The 26,163-nt window shown below is 35.5% G+C and overlaps 1 protein-coding gene across 2 annotated transcripts in view; it reads left to right on the top strand.

Annotated features, from left to right (window-relative positions):
* Positions 1-25,454, top strand: part of GTF2A1 (general transcription factor IIA subunit 1) — a 46,004-nt gene extending 20,550 nt beyond the window's left edge. Inside the window, exons 5-9 of one of the 2 annotated variants that reach the window (XM_021099583.2) lie at positions 563-638; positions 1,773-1,906; positions 4,783-5,103; positions 9,963-10,052; positions 20,550-25,454. In XM_021099583.2, the coding sequence (XP_020955242.1) occupies positions 563-638; positions 1,773-1,906; positions 4,783-5,103; positions 9,963-10,052; positions 20,550-20,657 (729 nt within the window). In that variant the 3' untranslated portion in view covers positions 20,658-25,454. Of the gene's footprint in view, positions 1-562; positions 639-1,772; positions 1,907-4,782; positions 6,552-7,255; positions 9,087-9,962; positions 10,053-20,549 lie in introns of those variants that run through there. The other variant, XR_014811240.1, reaches the window with a different exon arrangement.
* Positions 25,455-26,163: the final 709 nt, after the last annotated feature.

Raw genomic sequence — 26,163 nt, 5'->3', positions numbered from 1 at the left:
TTAGAACTGTTTTTTTCATGGCTACACCCAAGGCATATGGACATTCCCAGGCCAGGGATTGAATCTGACCCACAGCTGCAACACAAGATCCTTTAACCCATTGTGCCGGGCCAGGGATTGAACCTGCGCCTCCACAGCAGCCTGGGCTACTGTATTCAGATTCCTAACACACTGGGCCACAGCAGAAACTCCTTTTTTTTTTTTTTTTTTTTTTTTTTTTTAAGTTTTATTCAAGTGTAGTTAATTTACAAGGCTGTGGTAATTTCTGCTGTACAACAAAGTGACCCAGTCCTACATATACACATATCCATTCTCTCTCAGGTTCTTTTCCCACATAGATTATCACAGAATACTGGGTAGAGTTCTCTATGCTACACAACAGGGCCCTGTTGGCCAGTCATTCCATACATCTCGTTATGCACATGCCGGTCCCAAATCCTGGGAACTCCTTAAGAACTTCTCATTTTAGTATTTACTAAATGAAACTTCAAATATTTTTAAAATACTGGTGCTGTTATGCACATTATATGGTTTTGATTGTTTTTCTGTTTGTTTTTTTCAGAGTGCTGCTGCTACAGCTGCTACGTTGGCACTCCCTGCTGGTGTGACTCCTGTTCAACAGATATTAACAAATTCAGGTAATTAAGAATAACCGAAATATTATTTATATAATGCAAAAAATTATACCATATACCTTTGTTTTGTCTTCATTGAAAGACAGAAATCTTAATATTTCTTTTACCATTTGGTGTAACTTCTAAAAATAAGATTATTTGAGAACCCTGGTGTATTAAACTGTAATCACTGCTAAGGATACAGTAAAGAAGAGGAGGATTGCACCTGAACTTCTGATCCATGAATGAAATCCTGTTTATTGAATGAAGTATGATTATATAGAAATGCTTATTTACTTGACTTTTTGCTTAACACATTTAACCTGCCAAGTAAACTTATCTCATTTGAACTAATTTGTGATATCAAACTAAATCCTGTAGTTGTAGTACCTTAAGAGCAAATTTGCATTCTCTTTTATATAGTATCTCTCCATAGACTGGCAAAATTTACTTTAGATAACAATGTTTGAAGAATTTATTTACATAGATTTTAAGTATTTTCTCTGTAATATTATACAATTTCCTGGTATTTAGTTAATTTCTACATTTTTGAAGAACAAATTTAGGGGGTTATCTTGATGCATATTTTAATGAGATATAATTACCCACTTTTTAATTAATCAAAGGTTCTGGGTCATCTAAATCAACATTAGAGGGATTCCATATAAGCCAGTTATACAGTTTAGTGTTATGTGGCAGTGATAACTGGTTCAGCAAACTCAAGCAGTCTTGAAGCTAAGTAACATAGTGCTTTGGTTCAAGATATTAATTCACTATTATACTTCCATTTTTTTAAACCTTTAAAAATGAATAGTCCCTGAAGTGTCTGATCTTATTTATTATTCTCATAATTCCTGGCCTTAGCTAAGATAATTTAAACTTTTAATCAACTCTCATAATCTGCTGTTAAAACTTTGTTGCAAAACTGCTTTATTAAAATATTTTAACCAAAGTCTTTGAACATATGGGGAAGTCAGAGATGGTAAGGATTATCATTTATTGTGAATGGATGACAGTCCTTAATCAAATTTGTTAGCCTTCTTACTTGATAATATCCAGTGCGTCTTGATGGTCTAATATTCACTGTGATTCATTTATTTGGGGGGAGGGGGTGTTACTGCTCAAATGGTAACTTGAATTACATACTTTTTGCCTTAGGCCAACTTCTTCAAGTGGTCAGAGCAGCCAATGGTGCCCAGTATATCTTTCAGCCTCAGCAGTCAGTGGTTCTACAACAACAGGTTATACCACAGATGCAACCTGGTGGAGTACAAGCTCCTGTTATACAACAGGTAAAAAGAATCTTAAGTTCTGACCACCGTAGGGTTCTTTTCTCTTCTTCCGTGTGAATTCTCTGGGTGCTTCCCATCCCTTTTCCCATGACTTTATCTGTAAAATTCTTAGACTCTTCTCCCTTACAACACAACCTGTCATTCTGAATTCCTCCTGTACACCTCACAGTTTAAACTTAAATTCAATGTGTTTAAGACTAAATTGTTATCATCCTTACTCATACTTTATCATTCCCCTTCTTTATAAATGGCAACTTTCTCCATCTAGCCTCCGAAGGTAGTTATTCGGGATTCATTCAACAAGCATTTTCTGGGTGGCCACGTGTCAGGGTCTTTGCAAGGCACTGGAGGTTTAGGGGTGAACAAGGCAGGCTTGAATCTAGTTTCATGAAATAGGTATGTGGAATCCATCCCTTTTGCTTATGTCCAAATATCCAAGGTATCAATTAGTCCTATCAGTTCTTAATGATTCCTTTTTTTCAGACTGCTTTTTAAAACTACCTTCTGTCCCTTAATATATTTGAAACTAGTTTTCTTTTCCCATACTCTTTTGTCATTTCCTTAGTTCATGCTCCCATGTTTTCCTCACTTGAAATATCGTGTTCTTAATCTATTTCCCTGCCTCCAGTCTTGAGTCCTCCTAACTTGACTGCATTCCATATTTATAATTGTTGTTCTAAAAATATTAAAATCTTTCTAATGATTTCCCATTGCTTATTGGAAAAGGTGTGGACTCCTCAACATGAATTATAAGATCTTTTTTGGAATCTTCTTTTTTCGATCTGTTCCTGTTTATTTTTTGCCATGCTTCCAGTTGTTATCTGCTTCCAGTTGTTATCTGCTGATATAAACAGTTAGCTGCTGTTTATATCAGCGTTGACAAATATTTGCACCTACATGTGTGTCAGGTGTTAAATGTTAAACTCTTGTACTGTGAGGACAAAGGTGAAAGAAAAAAACGATGATTTTCTTGAGGAACTTGTGTACTTTAAAAATGGACAGACACCTAAAAACACAATATTAATATAATAGGACAGTGACAGAAGTAGGATCAGAGGAGGAGCATTAACCCAGTCTAATTACAGCTTTCCAAAATTTGTCCTGCTAATACTTCTTCCTTTCACTTGATGCTGTTCTATTTAGAAGGCCACCTTTGACCTTACTTCTAGCACCTCTCTCCATTCTCCTTCAAATAGACAAACCAAACTGAAAAGGCCTGGTTAATCTCCCAAAGCACAAAGAGAAAAACTCAAGTATTACTTTCCAGGAAGGCTTCCCTGACCAGACTTTGTCCCCTCAGCTAAATTTAGTACCTCTCTGCTGTCATAATGCAATATCATACTTGTATTTTGCTGGGGTTTTTTTGTAAATTTTTTTTATTATATATATATTTTTAGGGCTGCACCTATGGCATATGGAAGTTCCCAGGCTAGGGGTCCATTCGGAGCTGCAGCTGTTGGCCTACACCATAACCGTAGCAATGCAGGATCTGAGAGATGACTATAACCTACACCACACTCACAGCAGTGCCAGATCCTTAACCCACTGAGTGAGGCCAGGGATTGAATATGTGTCCTCATAGATGCTAGTCAGATTTGTTTCTGCTAAGCTACAACAGCAACTCCATACTTCTATTTTCTCATCTATTTTTTTGAGTTGTTACTGCACTTTTAATCTGTAAACTTCTTCAGAGAAATACTGTCCTATTTTTTTGCTTTCCTTGCACTTAATGGCAAGTAATTACCATTTGTTGCCTTTTACTTATTACTAGACTTTCCCCACTTTTTATGTAATAACTATAATCATAAATATGTTCATTATAATAGATGTAATTAATATTTGTTGATATCTTCCTTTTGAGCTGTGGTTTACTTAATCCTAGATTCAGAAGCTGGAAGGGACTTTAGAAATCATCTGATTTGGTGATTCTTAGCTGTGGTTCTATGATTAGAATTATCTGGGGAGTATTTATTTATTTATTTGCTTATTTACTGCTTTTTAGGGCTGAACATGTGGTATATGGAAGTTCCCAGTTAGGGGTTGAAACTGGAGCTGCAGTTACCAGCCTACACCATAGCCATAGCAACACAGGATCCAAGCCATGTCTGCAACTATACCACAGCTAATGGCAGCACTGTTTCCTTAACTCACTGAATGTGGCCAGGGATTGAACCCTTGTCCTTATGGATACTAGTTGGGTTTGTTACTGCTGAGCCATGATGGGAACTCCCTGGGGAGCTTTAAATAAAATGAATAGGTTTTGTCTCATACCAAGTAAATCAGAATATTAGGAGTGGGTATTGGTATCAGTATTTTTATGTTACCAAGTTGTAGCTTGTAGCCACAGTTGAAACAGTGAGAGAGGTTAAATGACTTGCTTCTGCTACATCTTTATGTGTGATCTTAGTCAAAACTAGCACCCAAGGCTTTAGATTTCCAGTGCAATGATCTTCATAGGGAGGCAGTGTAGAATAATAATAAGAGCAGAATCAGAAAGCCTAGGTTCACATTTTGCTTCTTAGTGACATGACTATAAGCTTTGCAAGTTATTAAACCTTAATACCGCAAGCAAATAAAGTAATAACATGTGGCCTGAAATCTGGCATATACATAGAAAATACTTGATATAAATGGAGCAGTTATCTTCAGAAAATCTTCTTTCCTTTGGAAATTTGAATGATAAAATGAAAATTTAGTGGATCAATACACTTACTAGTTAAACATTACTCTTGTGTTTTGGTAGCTTTAGCTATGTAGCGATACGGCCATTTTTAGTGATTCTTTAGCATTGGGGCTATTTCTATATACCAAGTAATAAAACTGAACTACTTGATCCTCCAGCTAGTTTCTAATATATAGTTTTTCTTTTGCCTTAGGTGCTAACTCCTCTTCCTGGAGGGATTTCACCACAGACAGGAGTCATCATTCAGCCTCAGCAAATCTTATTTACAGGAAATAAGACACAAGTTATACCTACAACAGTGGCGGCACCTACACCAGCACAGGCACAGATACCTGCAACTGGCCAACAGCAGCCACAGGCCCAGCCTGCTCAACAGCAAGCTCCTTTGGTGTTACAAGTTGATGGTACTGGGGATACATCATCTGAAGAAGATGAAGATGAAGAAGAAGACTATGATGATGATGAGGAAGAAGACAAAGAGAAAGATGGAGCTGAAGATGGGCAGGTGGAAGAAGTAAGTTTCTAGTAAATGACTTGAAATGAGAAGATATTTAATCATTTCTTCTTTCACGTGGTGCCAAACTGATAAATTATATTTTTTCAGAGGCTGTTAGGGTACTCTGCAACATAGGCTTTTAAATATAAAATTAGATTGTTAGTAAGATTTTTAGATTGTTCTGGTTGTGTTTATAAAATATTATTTCTATAGCTGGTAACAAAAAAATAGATGTATACCAAATTAAGTTATATTTTTAAAGGTGTTGGAGACAGTGCAAGTAATTCTAATTCTTTGGCTTATGGATTCATGATGTGGCTTAAACATAAGACATTGGTAGAATAGATAAATGTAGTTAATCTTTTTCTTCTGTAATTTAAAATGGCGTTTTTACAAAAAGCTAAATAAATGTGACAAATTTATTTAGAACCTCATTTTGTTCCATAATCCATACCAGTTCCTTAGATAACCTTATATGCTCTTAGTGTCTATCTTCATTCTTTCATATTTATTTTTTGTTGTATATTAGTAGGAGCATATTTCTTTGTTTTTCCTCTGTATTCTAGCTTAGTTACTTGTGTTCAAGATGATGTTTGTCTGACCACAATTTTCACCATTAATTTCCTTTTGCAGCTTAAGATGTAATATTGTTTCTTAGTGCAGAGTTCTTCTAAATTATCTAAGTAATATTTCTTAAAGAATACCATTTCATTAAATATTGAATAGATACAATGAATAAATATTTTAAAGTATGAATACTCCAGTGTCCACATCTAGTTAAAAAAAAAAAACCCATTACTTAAATAAAGCCCCCTGGATCCTCCTTCCTACTCCCCATTCTCTTCCTTCTGCCATCAGAATAACCATGCTCAGAAATTCTGTTTATCATTAACTTGTCATTATATTTTACCGTATGTATTTATGTTCCTAAAGAGCATATTTTTTAGTTTTGCATGCCTGTTTATAATCTAAGTGGAATATTTATGTATTCTTCTGCAAGTTGATTTTTTTCCCCAAGATAGTATTCCTGAGGTTCATCTAAATTGTCACATATACATGTAATTATTTTCACTGTTGAATATATCATTTATCCATTTTTCTGGTATGTTGGGCATGAGGGTTGTTTCTACTTGTTAACTGTTAGAGTTACAAAATACTATGGCCTCTGTCTTCCGGAGACACATGTAAGAGTCTCTCTAAGTGTTACACCTAAACATTGAATTGCTGAATCATAGGGGATGCATATCTTCCTTACAATAAAGTGCCACATCGTTGTACTGATAACAGTTATCCCATTTAGTATGTAATGGTTTATATGTCTATATATCTTTACTGATACTTGATATGTCAGGCTACTTAATTTTTGCCAATCCTGATAGGTAAAAAATGTTTCATTTTGGTTTTAATTTTTAAATAATTTTTTAGTTTTTTTTTTTTTCGCTCTTGCGGCCTATGGAGGTTCCCAGGCTAGGGGTCTAATCGGAGCCATAGCCACCAGCCTACGCCAGAGCCACAGCAACGCAGGATCCAAGCCGCGTCTGCGACCTACACCACAGCTCACGGCAACGCCGGATCGTTAACCCACTGAGCAAGGGCAGGGACCGAACCCGCAACCTCATGGTTCCTAGTCGGATTCGTTAACCACTGCGCCACGATGGGAACTCCAATTTTTTAGTTTTGATACTGTTGAGGTGTAGCCTTTCTGTAATTGACTGTTAAGTATAATGTTTATTGTAGGCTTTTTATGGATGCCTTTTAAATCAGGTTAAGTTCCCTTCTATTCAGTTAACCAAGAGCTTTGCTTTGTTTTTTAAACTATAAATGGATGTTGAATTTTATTTCACACTCTTCCTGAAATTTTTAGATAATCACAATTTTTTATCCTTAGTCTCTAATTTCTGATGAATTGCATTAATTAGTTTTCTGTTTATAAACCAGTTTTGTATTCCTGGGATAGCACAACTTGATCATTATTTATTGCCTTTTTTATGAAATACTGACTAAAGATTGTCCAGGACTTTTACATGTATGCTAATGAATGATAATGATTTTCTGTTCTCATGCTCTTATATCAGGCTTTCAGTTTTATTATAGCCTTAAACTTACTTTTTTTTTTTTGGTCTTTTTGCTATTTCTTTGGGCCGCTCCCGCGGCATATGGAGGTTCCCAGGCTAGGGGTCAAATCGGAGCTGTAGTCACTGGCCTACGCCAGAGCCACAGCAACGCTGGATCCGAGCTGCGTCTGCGACCTACACCACAGCTCACGGCAACGCTGGATCGTTAACCCACTGAGCAAGGCCAGGGACCGAACCCGCAACCTCATGGTTCCTAGTCGGATTCGTTAACCACTGCGCCACGACGGGAACTCCTAAACTTACTTTTTTGAAGAGTGTTTTCCTCTACCTTAGACTTTGTAATTTTTTTTAAAAAAAGATTATGCTTAATTCTTCTGTGAATACTTGTTAAAACATGGCTGCTAAAACTATCTGGTCCAAGTATCTCCTTACTCTGTTCAAATTTTCTTTCTTTCTCTTTCTTTCTTTCTTTCTTTCTAGGGCCACACATGTGGCATACAGAGGTTCCCAGGCTAAGGGTCCAGTCAGAGCTACAACTGCTGGCCTGTGCCACAGCAACTCAGGATCCGAGCCACATCTGCAGCCTACAACCACAGCTCATGGCAATGCCGGATCCTTAACCCACTGAGTGAGGGCAGGGGTTAAACCCGCATCATGGATGTTAATCAGGTTCATTAACTGTTGAGCCATGAAAGGAACTCCAAATATTCTTTATTTTTGAGACAGTTTGTGTAAGTTTTATTTTTCTAGGACTATATATTTAATCTAAGTTTGGTAATTGAGTAGCATAAAGTTAATATTACCTTTTTGATGCCAGAATCATTTGTAATCATTCCCTTTTTTATTTTCTTTTTCTGTTACTGTTAGTTGTGTCTTCTTGCTCTCTTTTCTTGTTCATTCTTGTCAGAAGTGTGTTTATTTCATTAATGTTTTCGAAGACTCAAGTTTTAGCTTTGTTTCTTCTCTCTAGTGTGATTTCTCTCCTTTTTTTTTTTTTTGGCTGCACCCGTGGCATACAAAAGTTGGCAGGCCAGGGACCAAACCCGTGCCACAGTTGTAACCAGAGCCACTGCAGTGACAATACCAGATTCTTAACCTGCTGAGCCATGAAGGAACTCCTGTTTTTTTCTTATTTATTTCTATTCTGACTTAATGGTTTTATTTGTAGAGAATATGATCTGTGTGGTATGGACACCCTTTGAAGTTGGTTGAGACTTGTTTTGTTTTATATAGTCAGTTTTTGCATATACTTCCTGTGTATTTGAAAAGAATGTGTTTTCTGCAGTTTTTTGATTCTGTCTTCCTTATATGTCTATTAGATTTATATTGTCAATAGTTTTCTTTATAGGAATAAGATATATTTAAGTCTCTTACTATGATGGTGGATTTATTTCTCCTTGTTTTTCTGTTTTTTGTTTTTTATATTATGATCCTAAAAATGTGTGCACATTAGTTTAAAATTGTATTTATCCAGTAGATTGAGCCATTTATGATTACATAGTGTCCTGATTTGACAGAGCCATAACAGCTTTGTTTGGGTTAGCATTTACCTTGTATAGCTCCTTTTGTTCTTTCACTTTTGAATTTTTTGGATCCTTAAGCTTTAAGTGTGTCTTTTTTATATGGAATACTGCTATATATGCTCGCAAGTTATAAATTTTTTACACGGGCCAAGATTATTCAATAGGGAAAGAATAGTCTTTTCAACAAAAGGTACTTGGACAACTGATTATCCATATGCAGAAGAGTGAAGTTGGACTTTTACACAAAAATTAACTCAAAACGCTTCGAAGACCTAAGTGTAAGACCTAAATGCATAAAATTCTTAAAGGAAAACATGGGGTAAAAGCTTCACAACTTTGGATCTGGCAGTGGTTTCTTAGATATGACTTGAAAAGCACAAGCAATCAAAAAAAAAAAAATAAAGTAGTCCTAATAGGTTAAAAACTTCTGTATATCAACGGAACTATCAACAAACTGAAAAGACTACAAAATAGGAAGTATTTGCAAAGCATATATCTGATGAGGGGTTAATATCTAGAGTATAAGTCTTAAAACTCAGCAACTAATAAACAGCGCTGCTCAAGAATGGGTAAAGAACTTAAGTAAACGTTTTTGCAAAGAAGATATACAGGTAGCCAACAAGCAAATGCTCAGTTTCATTAGTCATTAGAGAAGTGCAAATCAAATCCACAAAGAGCTATCACTTATGTCTTCTACGATGGCTAAAATTAAAAATGAGAGAAAAATATATTGGTGAGGATGTGGAGAATTTGGAACTTGTGTACATTTCTGGTGGGAATGTAAAATGGTATAGCTTCAGTGGAAAATGGTTTGGTGATTCCTCAAAACTGAGCTGCACCTGCGGCCACGCTGGATCCTTAACCCACTGAGTGAGGCCAGAGGTCTAACCCAGATCCTCACAGACACTATTGTCAGGTTCTTAACCCATTGAGCTGCAATGGGAACTCCCCACTTCTAGACATCTTAAAGAGTTGTCAGAGGAAATTATCTTCTTGGGCAATTCTGAAAGAATAAATGAAATAAAGTTAAGTATCTTGTGACTTACAATTTATATGTCTTAACTATTGTGATTATTGTGTTGAATTTCTTGCTGGAATTTCAGCAACATCAGCAGAGTCTTAACACTGCCAGTTAACAGTATGTTCATGTGCATCTGTCTGGCCCTTGGTTCTCAAAGAACATCAAGGTCATTGTGTTTCTTTTCATTGAATATTAGAAGGGCCCTTTTCTAGAAATATATGAAATATAAATAAATGAACTCTCCTTTTTCATTTGTAGGAGCCCCTCAATAGTGAAGATGATGTGAGTGATGAGGAAGGACAGGAACTCTTTGATACAGAAAATGTTGTTGTTTGCCAGTATGATAAGGTAAGGATTTTATCAAGTTACTGACAGTTTTCTTGTCGCGTTTTCTTCCCTGAACCATCCTTTCTGCCTTGTTCAATCATTTGGTCAGCTGATTGATTCCTCTTCTGTTCAGTATAAATGGTGTAAATGAAAACAAATGCTATACTTTAATAGATTATTTTAATAAAATGAGAAGTTAATTTGGGTAGCTTTGCATTTGAAAAATAAGGAATGAAATCATGAGGAGAAGTATGTTGTTTTCAATTTAGATTGTGTCTCCCAACTTGGTAACAAAGTAAAGCTGTCTTTTAAAATGAATAGTAACTCAATGGGATAACCTGTTTTCCCTCTAGCCTTAACCACCTCAAAGCTCAAAGGCTTCAGTTGAATCTCTGTATTACTAAGGAGAGAAGAACTAGGACAATAAACAGGACTGATAACTAACAAAAGATACATTACTAGCTTTGCTGCTGTATTTTGGTAGCAGTAAGAAATTTTTCAACTAGGTTCTGTGAGAATTAGCTGTTGATTCCTTAATTCTTAGAAAGTGCTACTTTCCAACTGTTTTTGTTATAGTTATTGGCATTGTTAAGATTTTGGTTATTTATTGAAACATTTAATTTGGAGTAAAATTTGTTTTCTGGTTATTACCATTAAATTTTTTTGCCTTTTTAAATCCTTAAATGTATAATAAATCTTCAGATTGTATTGGCATCTATAATTTAATTTCAGCAGAGGTCTTTACCATATGCTGAAAACGCTTAACAGAAGTAGTTGGGTTTTGTTTGTAAGCACTACATATTCGCTAAACATATATTTATTAAGTGCCTGAATGTGCCAGGCACAGGAGATATAGTCATGATTGTGCAAAGTTTATGCCCTGCATCCCTTCCTTTACAAATGATGAAAATCTTAAATTTGTGTTGCTTTCATAGAAATGGGTATTATAAATACCTATGTTTATTGCAAATAGATGTATAAGGAAAATGTTGACTCTTACATTGACCCTTACCATTTCCTAGTGAAAAGGTAAAGTCAAGCCAGTGAAATACTAGTGAAATTACAGAATAAAGTCAGTGAGGTCATTGATTCAGAATTATTAGAGCATCTAGTTTTGTACGTTATGACTACTGACAGAGCATTCTTAACGGCATACACCAGGCGCATTATTAATAAAAGTAATTTCTCGTTACATGCATGTAGAGAAAGTATTGAGATTAAAACTCCAGGAATTTGCTGGTGGCTCAGTGAGTTAAAAATATGGCATTGTCGCTGCTCTGGCTCAGGTCAGTACTGTGGCATGAGTTCAGTCCCTGGCCCCAGGACTTCTGCATGCCATGAGAATGACAAAAAAAAAAAAAAAAAAGATACTAGTAAATCTTTATTGTCAGGAGGACTCAAGGGATTCCAACCAAAATTATCCAGAACACAGTTTCATGTTGACAAGATGTCAGATTTAGCAGTTAATATACCCTAACTAGACTGAAGAATATGCTTCTAAGTATTTTTACGTTATAAGAGACTAGTTGTATTCTCATTTGATACAAATTGTACACATAATATTTTATTGATTGATTGATTGATTGTCATTTTCAGGCTGCACCCGCGCGGCATAGTATTTTAAATGTTAAAATTAGTTTGTTTTGCTTCCAGAGATAATATTGTAATATTTAAACTAAGAAATTAAAAAGTAGCTTTAAATAATGTGTTGAATGATAAAACAGTTTTAAAGTTTGTAGAGATCTCAGTTTCACAATGGAATGAGTTTTGGAGATTGGAGGGTTGGGTCTTTATATTTTAGCCACATTAAAGAATGGTGGTTTGCTAAAATGGGGTTGGGTATGGTTTGAGGCACCTTGACTTTAGGAGTTTATTTTTGAGGCATAAACTTTAGAATTTCAATAATATGTCAGTTTTAGAAGCAGTCGTAGAACTGTGTTGCCATTCAAATGAGAACCAAATAATGAGGCAGAGTTCTTTAAGTATGGGTGGATAAGGACTGATGGCATCAGATATTGAAGCTGCAGCCTTATTTATAGGTAATTTTACTTAATTACATTTGTTATTAGAAAATTTCGGAGGCCTTTTTCCAAGCACTCGGGATAGATCTTCACGAAGGGCTTTAAGGCCAGTCAGTGAATTGTTTTTCAAGTTATAGTTTGTGGCTTTATTCAAATAAAAATATTTACTATTTATTATCAGTATATTGACTCCAGTCGTATTATATGAACTATTATTTGAACCATGAAACTTCTACATTGCTTTTTGCAAGTTGTCTTATAGCAGAATGCAGTCAGTGTCTTTACTTGTCTGTGGAATTCCTTTCCCTAGCTATTCTTTGTTTATTTATATAATTCCATTGTCTTTCAGGTTGTAGTCACTTGGTTCATGCTGGAAATAAGTCTGTATACCCATTTTTAGGATAGTTAGTACTTTTTTTACAGGGAGTCAAAGAAAAGAAAAGACAAATCTTTTTATTCAGTAAATACTTTTTGTCTGTGATGTCCCAGAGCACTGTTCTAGGAGCTTGACATACATCAGTGAACAAAACAGAACAATCCTTGCCACCGGGAAGCTTATTCTGGTTGGGGAGACAGATTCTAAAACATAACAAACAGCAAATAAATTACACTTTATTCTTGTGAAAACGTTGGAGTTAATCTGCATGTAACTTGTAGTTGGCCCTCTGTATCTGAGGTTCTTCCACATGTATGGAGTCATCCAACCACAGACCACTTAATACTGTAGTATTTACTATTGAGAAATATCTGTGTGTAAGTGGATCTGTGCACTTACAAACACGTATTGTTCAAGGGTCAACTTTGATTAATATGGTATGTTAGAAACTGATAATTGGTATGGAAAATTATAAAGTGTGAAAGGAAACAGGAACAGAGACTTAGGAGAGAGTTCGCCCTGTCATTATTTGATGGCATGACCTGCCTGATGTTTGTGAGGAGCAGCAAGGAGGCCAGTGTGCCTGGACTTGGAGTAGTGTAATAGTAGATTAAGTCAGAGGTAAGTGGAGGCAGATGCTATAGGACTTTGTGAGGACATGGTCTCTTACTCTGAATGAATTAGGAAGCTTTTGGAAAGTTTCACACAGACAAAATGATATCACTTACTTTTTAATCTTAAAATGATTACTTTCTTTATTGAGAGCAAAGTATGGAAGAAGCAAAGGTTGAAACAAGATTAATAGAAGGATACTATAGTATTCCAAATGAGGGGTAATGATGACTTAGGCTAGGATGAAAGTATTGGAAGGCTTGGATGTTTTGTGGGAAGAGTCAACAGAATTTTCTGACCCTTGGGTATGTGATAGAAAAGAAAAAAAAGGAATCAAGAATGACTCCAGAAGTTTTTGATGAGGAACCAGACAGAAGAATGGAGATACCATAAACTCAGGTGGGAAAGACTATAGATGGAGCAAGTTTGGGAGACGAGAAAGGTCAGTTTTAATGAGCGTGATAAGTTTTGTATCTGTTAGACATTCAAATCATCCATCTTAAGGTGTTAGGTGTAATATCTATATAGTGTAATTGGAACAGTGCTATAAGGCCACTTAAGAGTCTCTACCCTAAATATTACTATTTTCACTTTATTGTACTATATTTTGTTTTAATAAGTAAAAAATTTGACATTTTAAATTTATACATAGCTTAAGTTAGTGATCCTAGAGGAAGAGCTTGAGAGTAGTTTTCAAATACATGAAGCATTGTGGCGGTTTTGGGTTTTTTATTTTAATTAAGCCCCCAAAGGCAGAACTAGGATCAATAAATAGAAGTTTAAAGTAAGCAGATTTTAGTAGAGGGTAAAGCATGAAAGACTTACAAGATAGTAAATTGAAAGAAAATACCTGTACATAGTGAGAACTTTTCCATTGTTATATGAAACAGCCTGATTAATAGAAAGCATATTGGACTGGGACAAGAGAATCATAGTAATATACCTTTAGTCAAGCCTTCGAACCTCTGTAGGCTACAATCTTCTTTTTTGATGAAAGCCTGAAGTACTTGACTTTTTTTTTTTTTTTTTTTTTTTTTTTTGGTGGTGGTGGAGTGTCTTTCTAAGGCCACACCCACAACATATGGAGGTTCCCAGGCTAGGGGTCGAATTGGAGTTATAGCTGCTGGCCTACACCACAGCTACAGCAACACAGGATCCGAGCCACATCTGCAACCTATACGACAGCTCATGGTGACATTGGATCCTTAACCCACTGAGCAAGGCCAGGAATCAAACCCACGTCCTCATGGATACTGGTTGGTTGGGTTTGTTAACTGCTGAGCCACAATGAGAACTCTGTGAAGTATTGATTTTGAGGTCTCATTAGATCAGAGAAGAGGGAGAACCATGGGTCGGGACTTTAGAGACAATGGAGAGTTTGAGCTCAACATAGAATGATAAGTGGGACTTACTGGTAAAGATAAGAAAGATCATTTCAGTTAATTAAATTTTGCAAGTGCTAAATCTACAGAATTGCAAACAACTAAAACCTGTAAATAAAGGCAAAGGTGGGAGTATCCAGGGCCTAGCCCAGTTTGAACTCTAATGGGACTAGATAATCACTGTTCCCTAGATGTATTTGTTAAATAATGCCATGTATAAGATTCTATGTTAGGTCTGGAGAAAACTATAAGGAGTTTTATTTTGGTAGAAACATCACTCCATAATTTTATGTACTTAGAATTAATACTAGAAATGTTTTTGGAAATGCCATTGGGATTTAATTTGTTCCATAGGAAAGGGTACTTTTCTAGCTGAGAAGATGAGGGAAAGTTCTGTAGAGGTTGTAGTATTTCTGAGGTGGGTTTTGAAGTAGGAATTGAATTTATAAAAATGGGAGCAAGGGATAATACTACTATTGATTTGAAGTTTAGTCTTTGAGGAATGTGGAGCTGGGAAATAAGTGTGGAAAAGTAAGTTATTATCAAGTCATTTAGAAATAGAAATAATCAAGCTGAGGTGAATGGTTAGAATTGTGCTTCTCCCAGTGATGCTTATACAATGGTTAGAAGGAAGGGAGGACCTCTCCCTGTGGCACATTGAGAACAGCAGCGTCTTAGGGGCCCTGGGACACGGGTTCGATCCCCAGCCCAGCACAGTTGGTTAGGGATCCAGCACTGTCACAGCTGAGGCTCAGATCTGATCCCTGGCTCTGGAGTTCCATATGCCACTGGGCACATGCCCCCACCCCCAACCCCACCCCCCCCCCCAAAAAAAAAGGAAGGAAGGGAGAGGGTGAAGGCCTGGAAAACAGGATATTGTAACAAATTATGCAATAAGAGGCTATTGACCTGGTAACTAGAAGATAATTGTTGGCCTTTCAAAAAGTAGTTGTCAGGTGCCCTGAAAACAACTAAAGTAGAATTAGAGGTAAAGTAATTAGAGAGGTAATTTTAGTATGAATTCTAATACTCCAAGGCCACAGTATTAAAAAGGTCAGCAAGGGAGTTCCCATTGCGGCAAAGCAGTAATGAACCCGACTAATATCCATGAGGATATGGGTTTGATCCCTGGCCTTGCTCAGTGGATTAAGGATCCAGCATTGTCATGAGCTGTGGTGTAGGTTGCAGATGTAGCTCAGATCCCTCGTTGCTGTAGCTGTTGGCATGGGCTTGCAGCTGCAGCTCTGATTCAACCCAAAGCCTGGGAATTTTCATATGCCCCAAGTGCGGCCCTAACAAAAAAAAAAAAAAAAAAAAAAAAAGGCAGCAGTGTGAAAGTTGTTACTGTATGTGAAGAAGAAGAGAGTGATTGTAAACAGGAGACCAATGCTGAAGATAGTGTGCTGGTAGTCAGTAGATAGAAGAAGCCTAAGATTAAATAAATGGTATGGACATAAAAGGAATTACAGAGAGAGAAAAGGCAAAAAAGTGGTCTAGAAGCATCAGGGAGAACAAAGGGTATTCCTGTTTTAAATATTGGCCAGTATAAAATTTCCTGTGAAAAGATGTATATATGCAGATCTGGTAGAAGATATTTTTCAGAGAAATATTAAGTACTTTAGTGAACACAAGTACCAAGGCTATAAAATAAATATTACTAATTATAGGTCGATTTATTTGAAAAACTTACCTAGTGAATTTTTTTGAAAGAGTCAAACTATTAACCAGTTTGACTACAATAATACGAAATTAGAAATGAGGTACAGCTGAACAACCAGTTCGTCAAAGAGGAAATCAAAAGAACTAAAAAAAAAAAAAAAAAAAACCTTGAGACAAGTGAAAATAGAGGTAAAACACACCATGGAATTCCTGTTGTGGCACAGTGGAAACGAATCTGACTAGGAACCATGAGATTGCGGGTTTCGATCCCTGGCCTCGTTCAGTGGGTTAAGGATCCAATGTTGCCATGAGCTGCAGTGTAGGTCACAGATGCAGCTCGGATCCCGTGTTGCTGTGGCTGTGGTATAGCTGGCGTCTATAACTCTGATTCGACCCCTAGCCTGGGAATCTCCATATGCTGTGGGTGCGGCCCTAAAAAAGCAAAAGAAAAAAAAAAAAGAAGAAGAAGAAGAAAAAGAAGTAAAACATACCAAAAGTTGTAGAATATAGTAAAAGCAGTTCTAAAAGGGAAGTACCTAGAGAGAAATGCCAACATTGAGAAATAAGAAAAAAAATCTCAATCTAACTTTACACCTAAAGGAACTGAAAAAAGCCCAAAGTTAGTAGAATAAAATAACAGAGATAAGAGTGAGGAGTTCCCATTGTGGCTCAGGAGAAATGAACCCTACTGCTATCCATGAGGATGCGGGGTTGATTCCTGGTCCTGCTCAGCAGGTTAAGGATACCAAGTTGCCATGAGCTGTGGTTTAGGTCACAGATGTGGCTGGGATCTGGGGTTGCTGTGGCATAGGCCAGCAGCTGCAGCTCTCATTCAACCCCTACCCTGAGAACGTGCATGGGCTGCCCTGCGGCCCTAAAAATAAATAAATAAATAAATGAGAATAAATAAATAGAGACTAAAAAGAAAACAGACTAGATTAATGAAACTCGGAGCGTCTCTTTGAAAAAATAAACAAAATTCATAGATGTTAGATCCACCAAGAAAAAAAAAAGGTTTCATAATATCAGAAATGAGAGATGTTACAACTGGTAACACAGAAATACAGAGGATCGTAAGAGACTACATGTGCCAACAAATTAGACAATCTGGAAGAAATGGATAAATTCCTAGAAATACACAACTTTCCAAGACTGAATCACAAAGAAATAAAAAATCCGAACAGACTGTTTACTAGTGAAGAGATTGAATCAATAATCAAAAGCTTCCCAATAAACAAAAGTTTAGGACCAGATGGCTTAGCTGGTAAATTCTACCAAACATTTACGGAAGAATTAATATCAGTCCTTCTCAAAGTCTTCCAAAAAATAAAAGAAGAGCGAATGCTTCTAAACTAATTTTACAAGGCCAGCATTATTCTGATACCAAAACCAGACAAGGATGCCACAAGAAAAGAAATCCTCATTAACAAACTGAGTTCAGCAGTTTAGTAAAAAGATCATATACCATGATCAAGTGAGATTTATTCAAGGAATGCAAGATCCACCATCTACAAATCAGTCAATGTGATAGCTGTGTTAACAAAATGAAGGATAAAAGTCATGTGATCATCTCAGTAGATGCTAAAAAGACATTTGACTAAATTCAGCATAAAAAGTCTCAACAACGTGAATATAGAGGAACATACCTCAACTTAATGAAGGACATATATGGCAAGCCCACAGGTTACATACTTGATGAAAAACTGAAAGATTAGGAACAAGACAATTAAGCTCGCTCTTGCCACTCTTACTCAGTGTGGTATTGGAAGTCCTAGCCAGAGCAATTAGGCAAAGAAAAGAAATGAGACATCCAAATAAGAAAGGAAGAGGTAAACCTGTCACTACTTGCAGATGAAATGATACTACATATAGAAAATGCTAAAGACTCCACCAAAAAACCATTAGAACTAATAAATGGATTCAGTACAATTCTGTTATGTTTCTATATACTAATAATGAACTATTAGAGAAATTAAGAAAACAATCCCATTTACAACTGCATCAAAAAAAATATCTAGGAGTAAATATAACCAAGGAGGTGAAAGACAGGTGCACTGAAAACTATAAGACATTGGTGAAAGAGATAGAAAAAGGCACAAATAAGTGGAAAGAGAATCTATACTCGTGGACTCAAAGAGTTAGTACTGTTAAAAGTGTCCATAATATCCAAAGAAATCTATAGATCCAGTGTAATCTGTCTCAGAATTTCATTTTTTTTTTTTTTTTGTCTTTTTGCCTTTTCTAGGTCCACACCCATGGCATATGGAGGTTCCCAGGCTAGGGGTCCAATCAGAGCTGTAGCCACCAATGTACACCAGAGCCACAGCAACATGGGATCCAAGCCACGTCTGTGACCTACACCACAGCTCATGGCAGAGCCGGATCCTTAACCCTCCGAGCAAGGCCAGGGACGGAACCCACAAGCTCAGGGTTACTAGTCGGATTCGTTAACCACTGAGCCATGACGGGAACTCCCATCTCAAAATTTCAGTGGTATTTTTCACAGAAATAGATCAAACAGTCCTAAATTTTGTACTAAACTGCAAAAGACCCTGAATAACCATAGCAATCATAAGAACAAAGGCATCATGCTTCCTGATATCAAGCTATATTATAAAACAATAGTAATCAGTGTGGTATTGGCATAAAAACAGACACATAGATCAATGGAATGGAAAAGAGCCCAGAAGTAAAACCATATTTATGTGACCAATTAATTTGCGACAGAGGGGCTAAGAATATAAAATAGGGAAAGGGCAGTCTCTTCAATAAATGGTGTTGGGAAAACTGGACAACCACATGCCAAAGACTGAAACTGAGTTACTGTGGTGTAACATGCACAATAATCAATGCAAAATGAATGAAAGACTTGAAAGTAAGACCTGAAACCATGGAAGGAAGAAAACAGAGGTGATAAGCTCCTTGGCATTGTTCTTGGTGGTGATTTTTTAATTTGAAGCCAAAAACAAAGGCAACAAAAGCAAATATAAACAAGTGGGACTACATCAAACAAAAAAGCTTTTGTAGAGTAGAGGACACCATCAACAAAACTGCTGAATTGGGAAAGATATTTGCAAATGATATCTCTGACAAGGGTTAATACCCAAAATATACAAAGAACTCATACAATTCAACAGCAAAAAACAAAACAATCCAATTAAAAACTGGGCAGAGGACCTGAATAGACATTTTTCCAAAGAAGACGTACAGATGGCAGACAGGTATATAAACATCCCTAATTATCAGCATCAGCATTGTGCATATCAACCACAATGAGATAATCACCTCACATCTGTTAAAGTGGCTGTTATCCAGGAATTAATAAAGGTTGTGGAGAAAAGGGAACCCTCATGGCACCGTTGGTAGGAAAGTAAATTTGTATAGCTGCTGTGAAAAATAGTATGAAGCTTCCTTTAGAAATTAAAAATGGGAGTTTTCATCGTGGCTCAGCAGTAACGAACCTTACTGGTATCCATGAAGACTTGGGTTCCATCCCTGTCCTTGCTTAGTGGGTTAAAGATCTGGCATTGCTGTGAGCTGTGGTGTAGGTCCCAGTTGTGGCTCAGATCCTGTGTTGCTATGGCTGTGCTGTAGGCCAGCAGCTACAGCTCTGATTCAACCCCTAGCCTGGGAACTTCTGAGGCTGTGGGTGTGGCTCTAAAGAAACAAAACAAAACAAAAATTTAAAATAGAACTACCATACAATCCAGAAATTTTACTTCTGGATGTTTATTGAAAGAAAACAGAAATCATAACATAGGTATGTGCACTCCTATGTTCATTACAGCATTATTTACACCAGCCAAGATATGGAAGCAGTCTAAGCATCCATCAGTGGGTGAATGGATAAAGAAGCTGTGGTACATGTATACCGCAATGGAGTATTATTCAGCCTTTAAAAAGAAGGCAGTCTTGCCATTTCCAACAACGTGGATCGACCTCGAATGCATTATGCTAAGTGAAATAAGTCAGAGAGTGAGAGACAAGTCCCATATGATCTCACCTACATGTGGAATTTAAAACAAAAAAAAACAACTCATAGATACAGAGAACAGATTGCCAGAAATGAGGGTTTGGACATATGTGAAATGGGTAAAGGTCAAACTTCAAGTTATAAATACTCATGGGAATATAATGTACAGCATGGTGACTATAGTTAATAATATTGTATATTTGAAAATTACAAATACAGTAGATCTTAAAAGTTCTCATCTCAGAAAAATTTGTAACTGTGTATGGTGATGGATGTTAACTATTGGGGGGATCATTTTGCAGTATATGCAAATATCATTATGTTGTATACCTGAAACTGGTATGTTACATGTCAACTATATCTCAGTTAAAAAAGAAACCAATTTACAAATACAATGATATACAAGTTGGGAGTGTGAGTATTTTTTGTTGTTAGTTTCCTCTGTCTTTTTATTGTATCTCATGCTTTTTTTTTTTTTTTTGCTTATTTATTTAGATTCACAGAAGTAAAAACAAATGGAAATTTCATCTTAAGGATGGCATTATGAATCTTAATGGAAGAGATTATATATTTTCCAAAGCCATTGGAGATGCAGAGTGGTGAAGAGTTGGTTCTTTTCTTTTATAAGTAAAACAAAAGAAAATTAAAAAAAAATTAAAATGGACAGTTTGAATCTTGGGACATATACCAACCAAAACTTAACTTCTGCATGTCAGAAAAGTGTAGTAGAAGCAGAGCTACTGGAACAAAGAGACCTTGACAACACAGACACTACTTCTAACTGGCAAGCCATGGAACTGTAGCACCTGGGGTTGTTGGGTTGGGGAGGGTTGGGGTTTTGTGTAGGAAAACCATAATTGTCAATTTTAAATACAGGTACCTGCCACTGGTAATTAGCATGTAAAGCTCTGTTTATATTTCTTCCTCCAACTTGGGTTCAGTCAGAAGATACTTGTTGGAATGAACTGAAGAAACTTCCCTTTTGATAGATTGAACTGAAACTGCTTATTGTATGTGGTTATATTTGGTAAAAATTGCGTGTGAGCTTTTTACAAAAGGGTAAGAATTATGGTGTTGAATTTTAATTCACTTGTATAAGAAAGAAGTTTAGAACTCTCATAATAGGTCTTAAATATTTTTACTTGCTCTTTCTCCCTCAGTAATATATACCTCTTCCTTCCCTGCTTAATGAAACATCTATGTAAGAGTTAAAGGAAGTAATCAGTGATCACAGTTTGGAGACAAAATTTGACCCAGGAATGGATATTTATTTTAATTAGGTTTTCAGACTCATTAAATGCAGTTTAAAGGTTTGGGTCTCATCTGAGTGGAGCAGAATTAAAATGACAACTTCAACTTTCTTACAGAAAAATTGTTTCTTTTAATCCTACACCTTAAAAAGAAACCCCGAAGTGGCTCCTCAGGAATACGTTTTTGTTTTGTTTTGTTTTGTTTTTGTTTTTGTTTTGCACAAAGGTACCATCTAGCTGAAATTTTATGCATATGAATAGATACAAATCTTTTTCCTGTTGGGCTGAAGTGTATGCTTATATATGTGTTTAGGCTCTTTAAGCTAAACAAACATTTAAATAACATTCTGTGCATTGATTGAAGCATTGGGCAGGTAGTGAGGACCTGGACTTTTATTGAACAATTTAGTAATTATAAAAATTTCTTGTGTTTACTAGTAAAGAATTTAAAAACTGTTATTCTAATTAAACACATTTTTAAAAATTCAACTTTGTAATTTGAGGGAGAAATTTTGGGTGTGTGTGGGGGGTGGGCCACTGAGTACCTATTTACCTCTCTTTCATTTGGTGGCTCTTGTAGGCCATTGATAATATATAGACATAGGCTCCAGTTTTGCACATTAGGAAGAAAGCATAGAAATTTGACTTGCATATTAAAAATAAGAGAAATGTAATATGTATATTAAGAATGCATAGCTCTGTATTCCGTAAGGGGCTCTAAAGAACTGTGCTGTGTTCAGCGTGTGAACGAGTTGCTTGGGAGAACTGTAGGAACATGTATCTTCATCTTCTTTCAGCTATTCTCTTTATGGTTTATCTTGACAATATTCACATGTGTTTAAGTTACTTGTATATTGAATTTTTCTAAGTCTTCCATTTTTGTCTTCCTTTTATTTGCCTTTGTGTTTCTGGAAGTAATATAGAAACACTTTAAAGTACATTGCAAAGAAAAACTGTGAGCTATTAATATTATTTTTTCTTTTTTTAACACACATCTTTAAACTTCTTGAAAAGACTAATCTTTTTTTTTTTTTTTTGCCTACTCCCCACCCCATATACCAACTTGATCCCTTTAACTTATGTTCTGAACTTTGGTATAAATGGTGGTTTCTAGCATGCTAGTAATTAGGTTTTATTTAGCTGCCATAACTGATAATACGGTTTTAATTCCTACTATATTAATTTAGTTTTTTGGAGGTTTGTTTACTCCACTACACTTAAAGCACACAGGGTTTTTTTGTTTTGTTTTGTTTTGTTTTATTAATGAGACTGGGAGAAGAGAGGGGGGGAATTACAGAAGTCCTATTGTTCAGTTGTCCTTCAGTATAATTTCTAGTAGATTTATATTTACCCAGTGAAGAAGTTAATGACCTGAACTACCTATAAAAGTTTAGCAGTGCTGCAGTGTTGATGGGATCCCTTTGGCTATCTAGTAGTTCTTATGCTACTGAAACTTGGATTGCTATATGATACTCAGCTTATATTTGGGGCTCTACATGTAGACAAAAACATTTGTATTCATAATAGAATTGTATACTGGCCTGTTTTTATAACATTATATTCGAACATGAACAACCACTGCCTTCAGAGTAACTCACTAGGGTTATTTTGAAGCAGGAAATAACCATTTATGTACCTGTGTATATTGCATACTAATTATGGCATACTTGGCAAATGCTTTTCTCTTACCTATGAAAATTCTGAAAGCTGGTCCAAACAACACTGCATACCAAATTGTGCTTCATATATTACTGCATCGTGTTCCTTTTTAATCAAATAGTATGTTTTAGTTTTATTATAGTGGCTTGATATAAGAATGCCACTCATCTTTTATTGTACTTGAATTCTTAATCATGCTTTTAACATTTTATTTAACTGTTCATTAGGTTCTGTAAAAATGTCATTCCTTTGAAAAGACAAGGATTCCCACTTTCAGAATTTAAAAATGAAAATAACATGTTTATTCAAAGAGATTAAATAGTTCAGACTTGGTGTTATGAAATAAGTAAAGGTTTCAGAAGAGGATTTCTTTAGATTTGCACAGATGGTGATGGCACCTTTTATTAAAAAAACAATCAACAGTGCTAAGGAAAATTTACACAAAAGTACTAGATAAAGTGTGGAAATGTGTGCCTTTCAGTGTATGTACTGTTTTTTGGTGGTCATTTGGATAATCAGACCCTTTGAATGGCTGAGAGCACATTTAAATTTCGTGGAGCTCCGCATTTGGCTAAAACAACTCTTTAATGTGCAATTAGTTTCTAGGGTAAAATGTTATATGAGGGGGATCTTTATATTGGGCTTTTATATTTTTTTAAAAGTTCACATTTCTTTCTATTAATTAAATGCCATCATAATACCACATTTATATTGTTGCCTCTTAAAATCAAAGCCACCTTAGATGTTATTCTTCTAGGAATACATCAAGATTTGAGCAGCATATATAGTGATTAAAATGTGTTCCTGAAGAGCATATTCTAACAGATTCTGGTTTTAGACAGCAAAAACGTAAAAATATAATAACTTTTGTATAAAGATTTTCTTTTGCTATAGAGAAAATCAAGGATTTGGTTTTCTTACTTTTTTCTTGGCTTTTATGGAGGAATGAAAAGGGTTATCTCCTTCGAAGAATAATTTTTGATTATCTTACAGCAATAATGTCACCATTACTTTCAGAAGATAAATATACCTTGTATAGGCAAACAGACATAATTTTCTCTTGGGATTTCCCTTTATAACTTAGCTTTTTCTTCCACTTGAGAAAATTCCTATATTTTCAGATTAACTTCATCTTGAACTTTTTTGAGCTTTTGTGCAATGTAATACTTTATTGATCCATCTTTGTACATTTTCATTTTATTTCATGTGTCCCTCCCACTTTTCTGTCTGAATTAGCTGTTTCATATTTTGAATTCATTGGCTAAAAATAGTTGCTTTTTATATTTCCTCATGGGTTTATGTTACATAGTTTTGCATTTTAATCTATTATGCTATGGAAATTATTCTGAAGTTTGTATTCCCTTTTTAAGCCTGCCTTAGTCTATTTTTTGGTCCTTTTTTATGGTTTAAGGAAGAACAAACCAAATTAATATTTTTGCTTATTTTGAGGAACAAGAAAAAACTTGTTTTTTTCTTCTCTCTTAAGGGAAGAACTACATTAAGTTAGTAACTACTGTTTTTCAGTTAAGTTTCCTTAAATCATCCAGTATGCATCAGGGCTACAATTTGGGGGGAGGGGCTAATCCTTTTTGCTGTTCTGAGCTACTATTGTCAACTGCTGTTGTACATACTGTTATGTGTAAGGGCGTAAATATATTTATTATGTTTGTAAAATTCACTCTGTACAATTGCAGATCAAGGTTGCTCTTCTGTGATATACGGGATATTATGTTTTAAAGACCATCTTGGAATACAATTAGAGAACTTAGTATTTTGATGTACTAAGACCTATTTTAAGTTTAATATTTTACCTTTGCAAAAACTTTAATTAAAGATGTTATTTAAAAAAACAGGAATGCTGCTTGCTTTGCTTACTAGTATATAACATTGTTATATAGATAATTGAATAAAACTATGCAGTGTAGAAAGGAAAGTGCTTTACATTGTTAGTAAGTTCCATTTATCAAAAAAAGGGTATCATTAAATTCTATACCTTTAAGTAGGATGGGGTGTCAATCTGAATATTATACAAATCCTTAATAGCTTTTAAAAAGAATAGTATTTTTAGGCTCACAGGAATTAAATTATGTGAAATTCACACCAACAACGTGTAATTAAAAATGATATAATTAACAAATTGTATTAAATGAATATTTCTACTCCAAGAAATAGATTACTTGGGATAAAATTATTTGAGAACAGTTTTTTAATTTCACTGTTTAGGTAAATATTTTTCAGTTCAGAGTTTGTAAATAAGGGAATGAGTTTATTAAGGCTTGTATTATGTATTGAATATATTTTTTGTTATTTTAGAAGGTATTCAATAATTAGTGGCTATTTTAATTTATAGTTAATTCAAATGAATCATTAATAAGCTTACCTTTTTGTATTTTTTTATCCTATTCAAAACTACTTTATCTTAGGAAACATGCAAATTTTAACCATTAAAACAATCATAATAAAGATGTTTTATTTATTTTTTGCTAGCAAATCTTGTATTTTTGCAATTTAATTCAGGCTCCTACAAGGATGATCTTAATCACTTGTGGGAGTATAAAATGGTACCCCAATTTTGTGGTAGAGGGAACAGGAAACAAATGTTTCATGTTAGGATAGGGGATGTTATGTGCATGATACAAAAGTTATCTTAGAGGTCCAAGTGTAGTGAGCATGGGAGAAGACAGATATTTGGGGGAGGAAATTAAAAAATCCACATTTGATATATTGATTGTGGTGTCTGTTAGACATTGAGATCAAAGTATCCAGAAGGCAAGATGGTATAAGCGGATGGAACTCAGTGGGTATGTTTGAACTGAATAATACCATTGAGGTTTATTATCACATGGAGAGCATTTAAAGCCATAGAAATGATTCACCTAAGCAAGAACAGAAGAGAGAAAAAGGAAGAGGGTCCAGGACCAACCCTAAAAGCACTCCCAGACAGAATTGGGGAGATGATAATTAATAGGATTGGGTATGTAATTTGTAGAACTTAATACAAAATTAAAACGTGGGTTCCGTTTTTCAAAACTTGCTAAAAATTTCAAGATTGTGACAGTGGAATGTTAAGCCAAGAGTGGAGCCCTGTGTGACCTCACTTGTCACACACCCTCAAAGTTGGCCCAGGGAGTCGGTAAGGGAGAATGAAGAAGCAAGGCCAGTGAAAGAGGAAAGGGGAAAGGTTGGTGTCTTATAAGGAC

The sequence above is a fragment of the Sus scrofa genome, chromosome 7 (genome assembly GCF_054392235.1).
Source record: "Sus scrofa isolate SSC_HxYL_T2T_F1_AM1 chromosome 7, Sscrofa_HxYL_maternal_Yorkshire_Landrace_v2.0, whole genome shotgun sequence".
Lineage (NCBI taxonomy): Eukaryota > Metazoa > Chordata > Mammalia > Artiodactyla > Suidae > Sus > Sus scrofa.
Note: the sequence above shows the minus strand (reverse complement) of the source record. Positions and strands in the feature narration are given on the sequence as shown.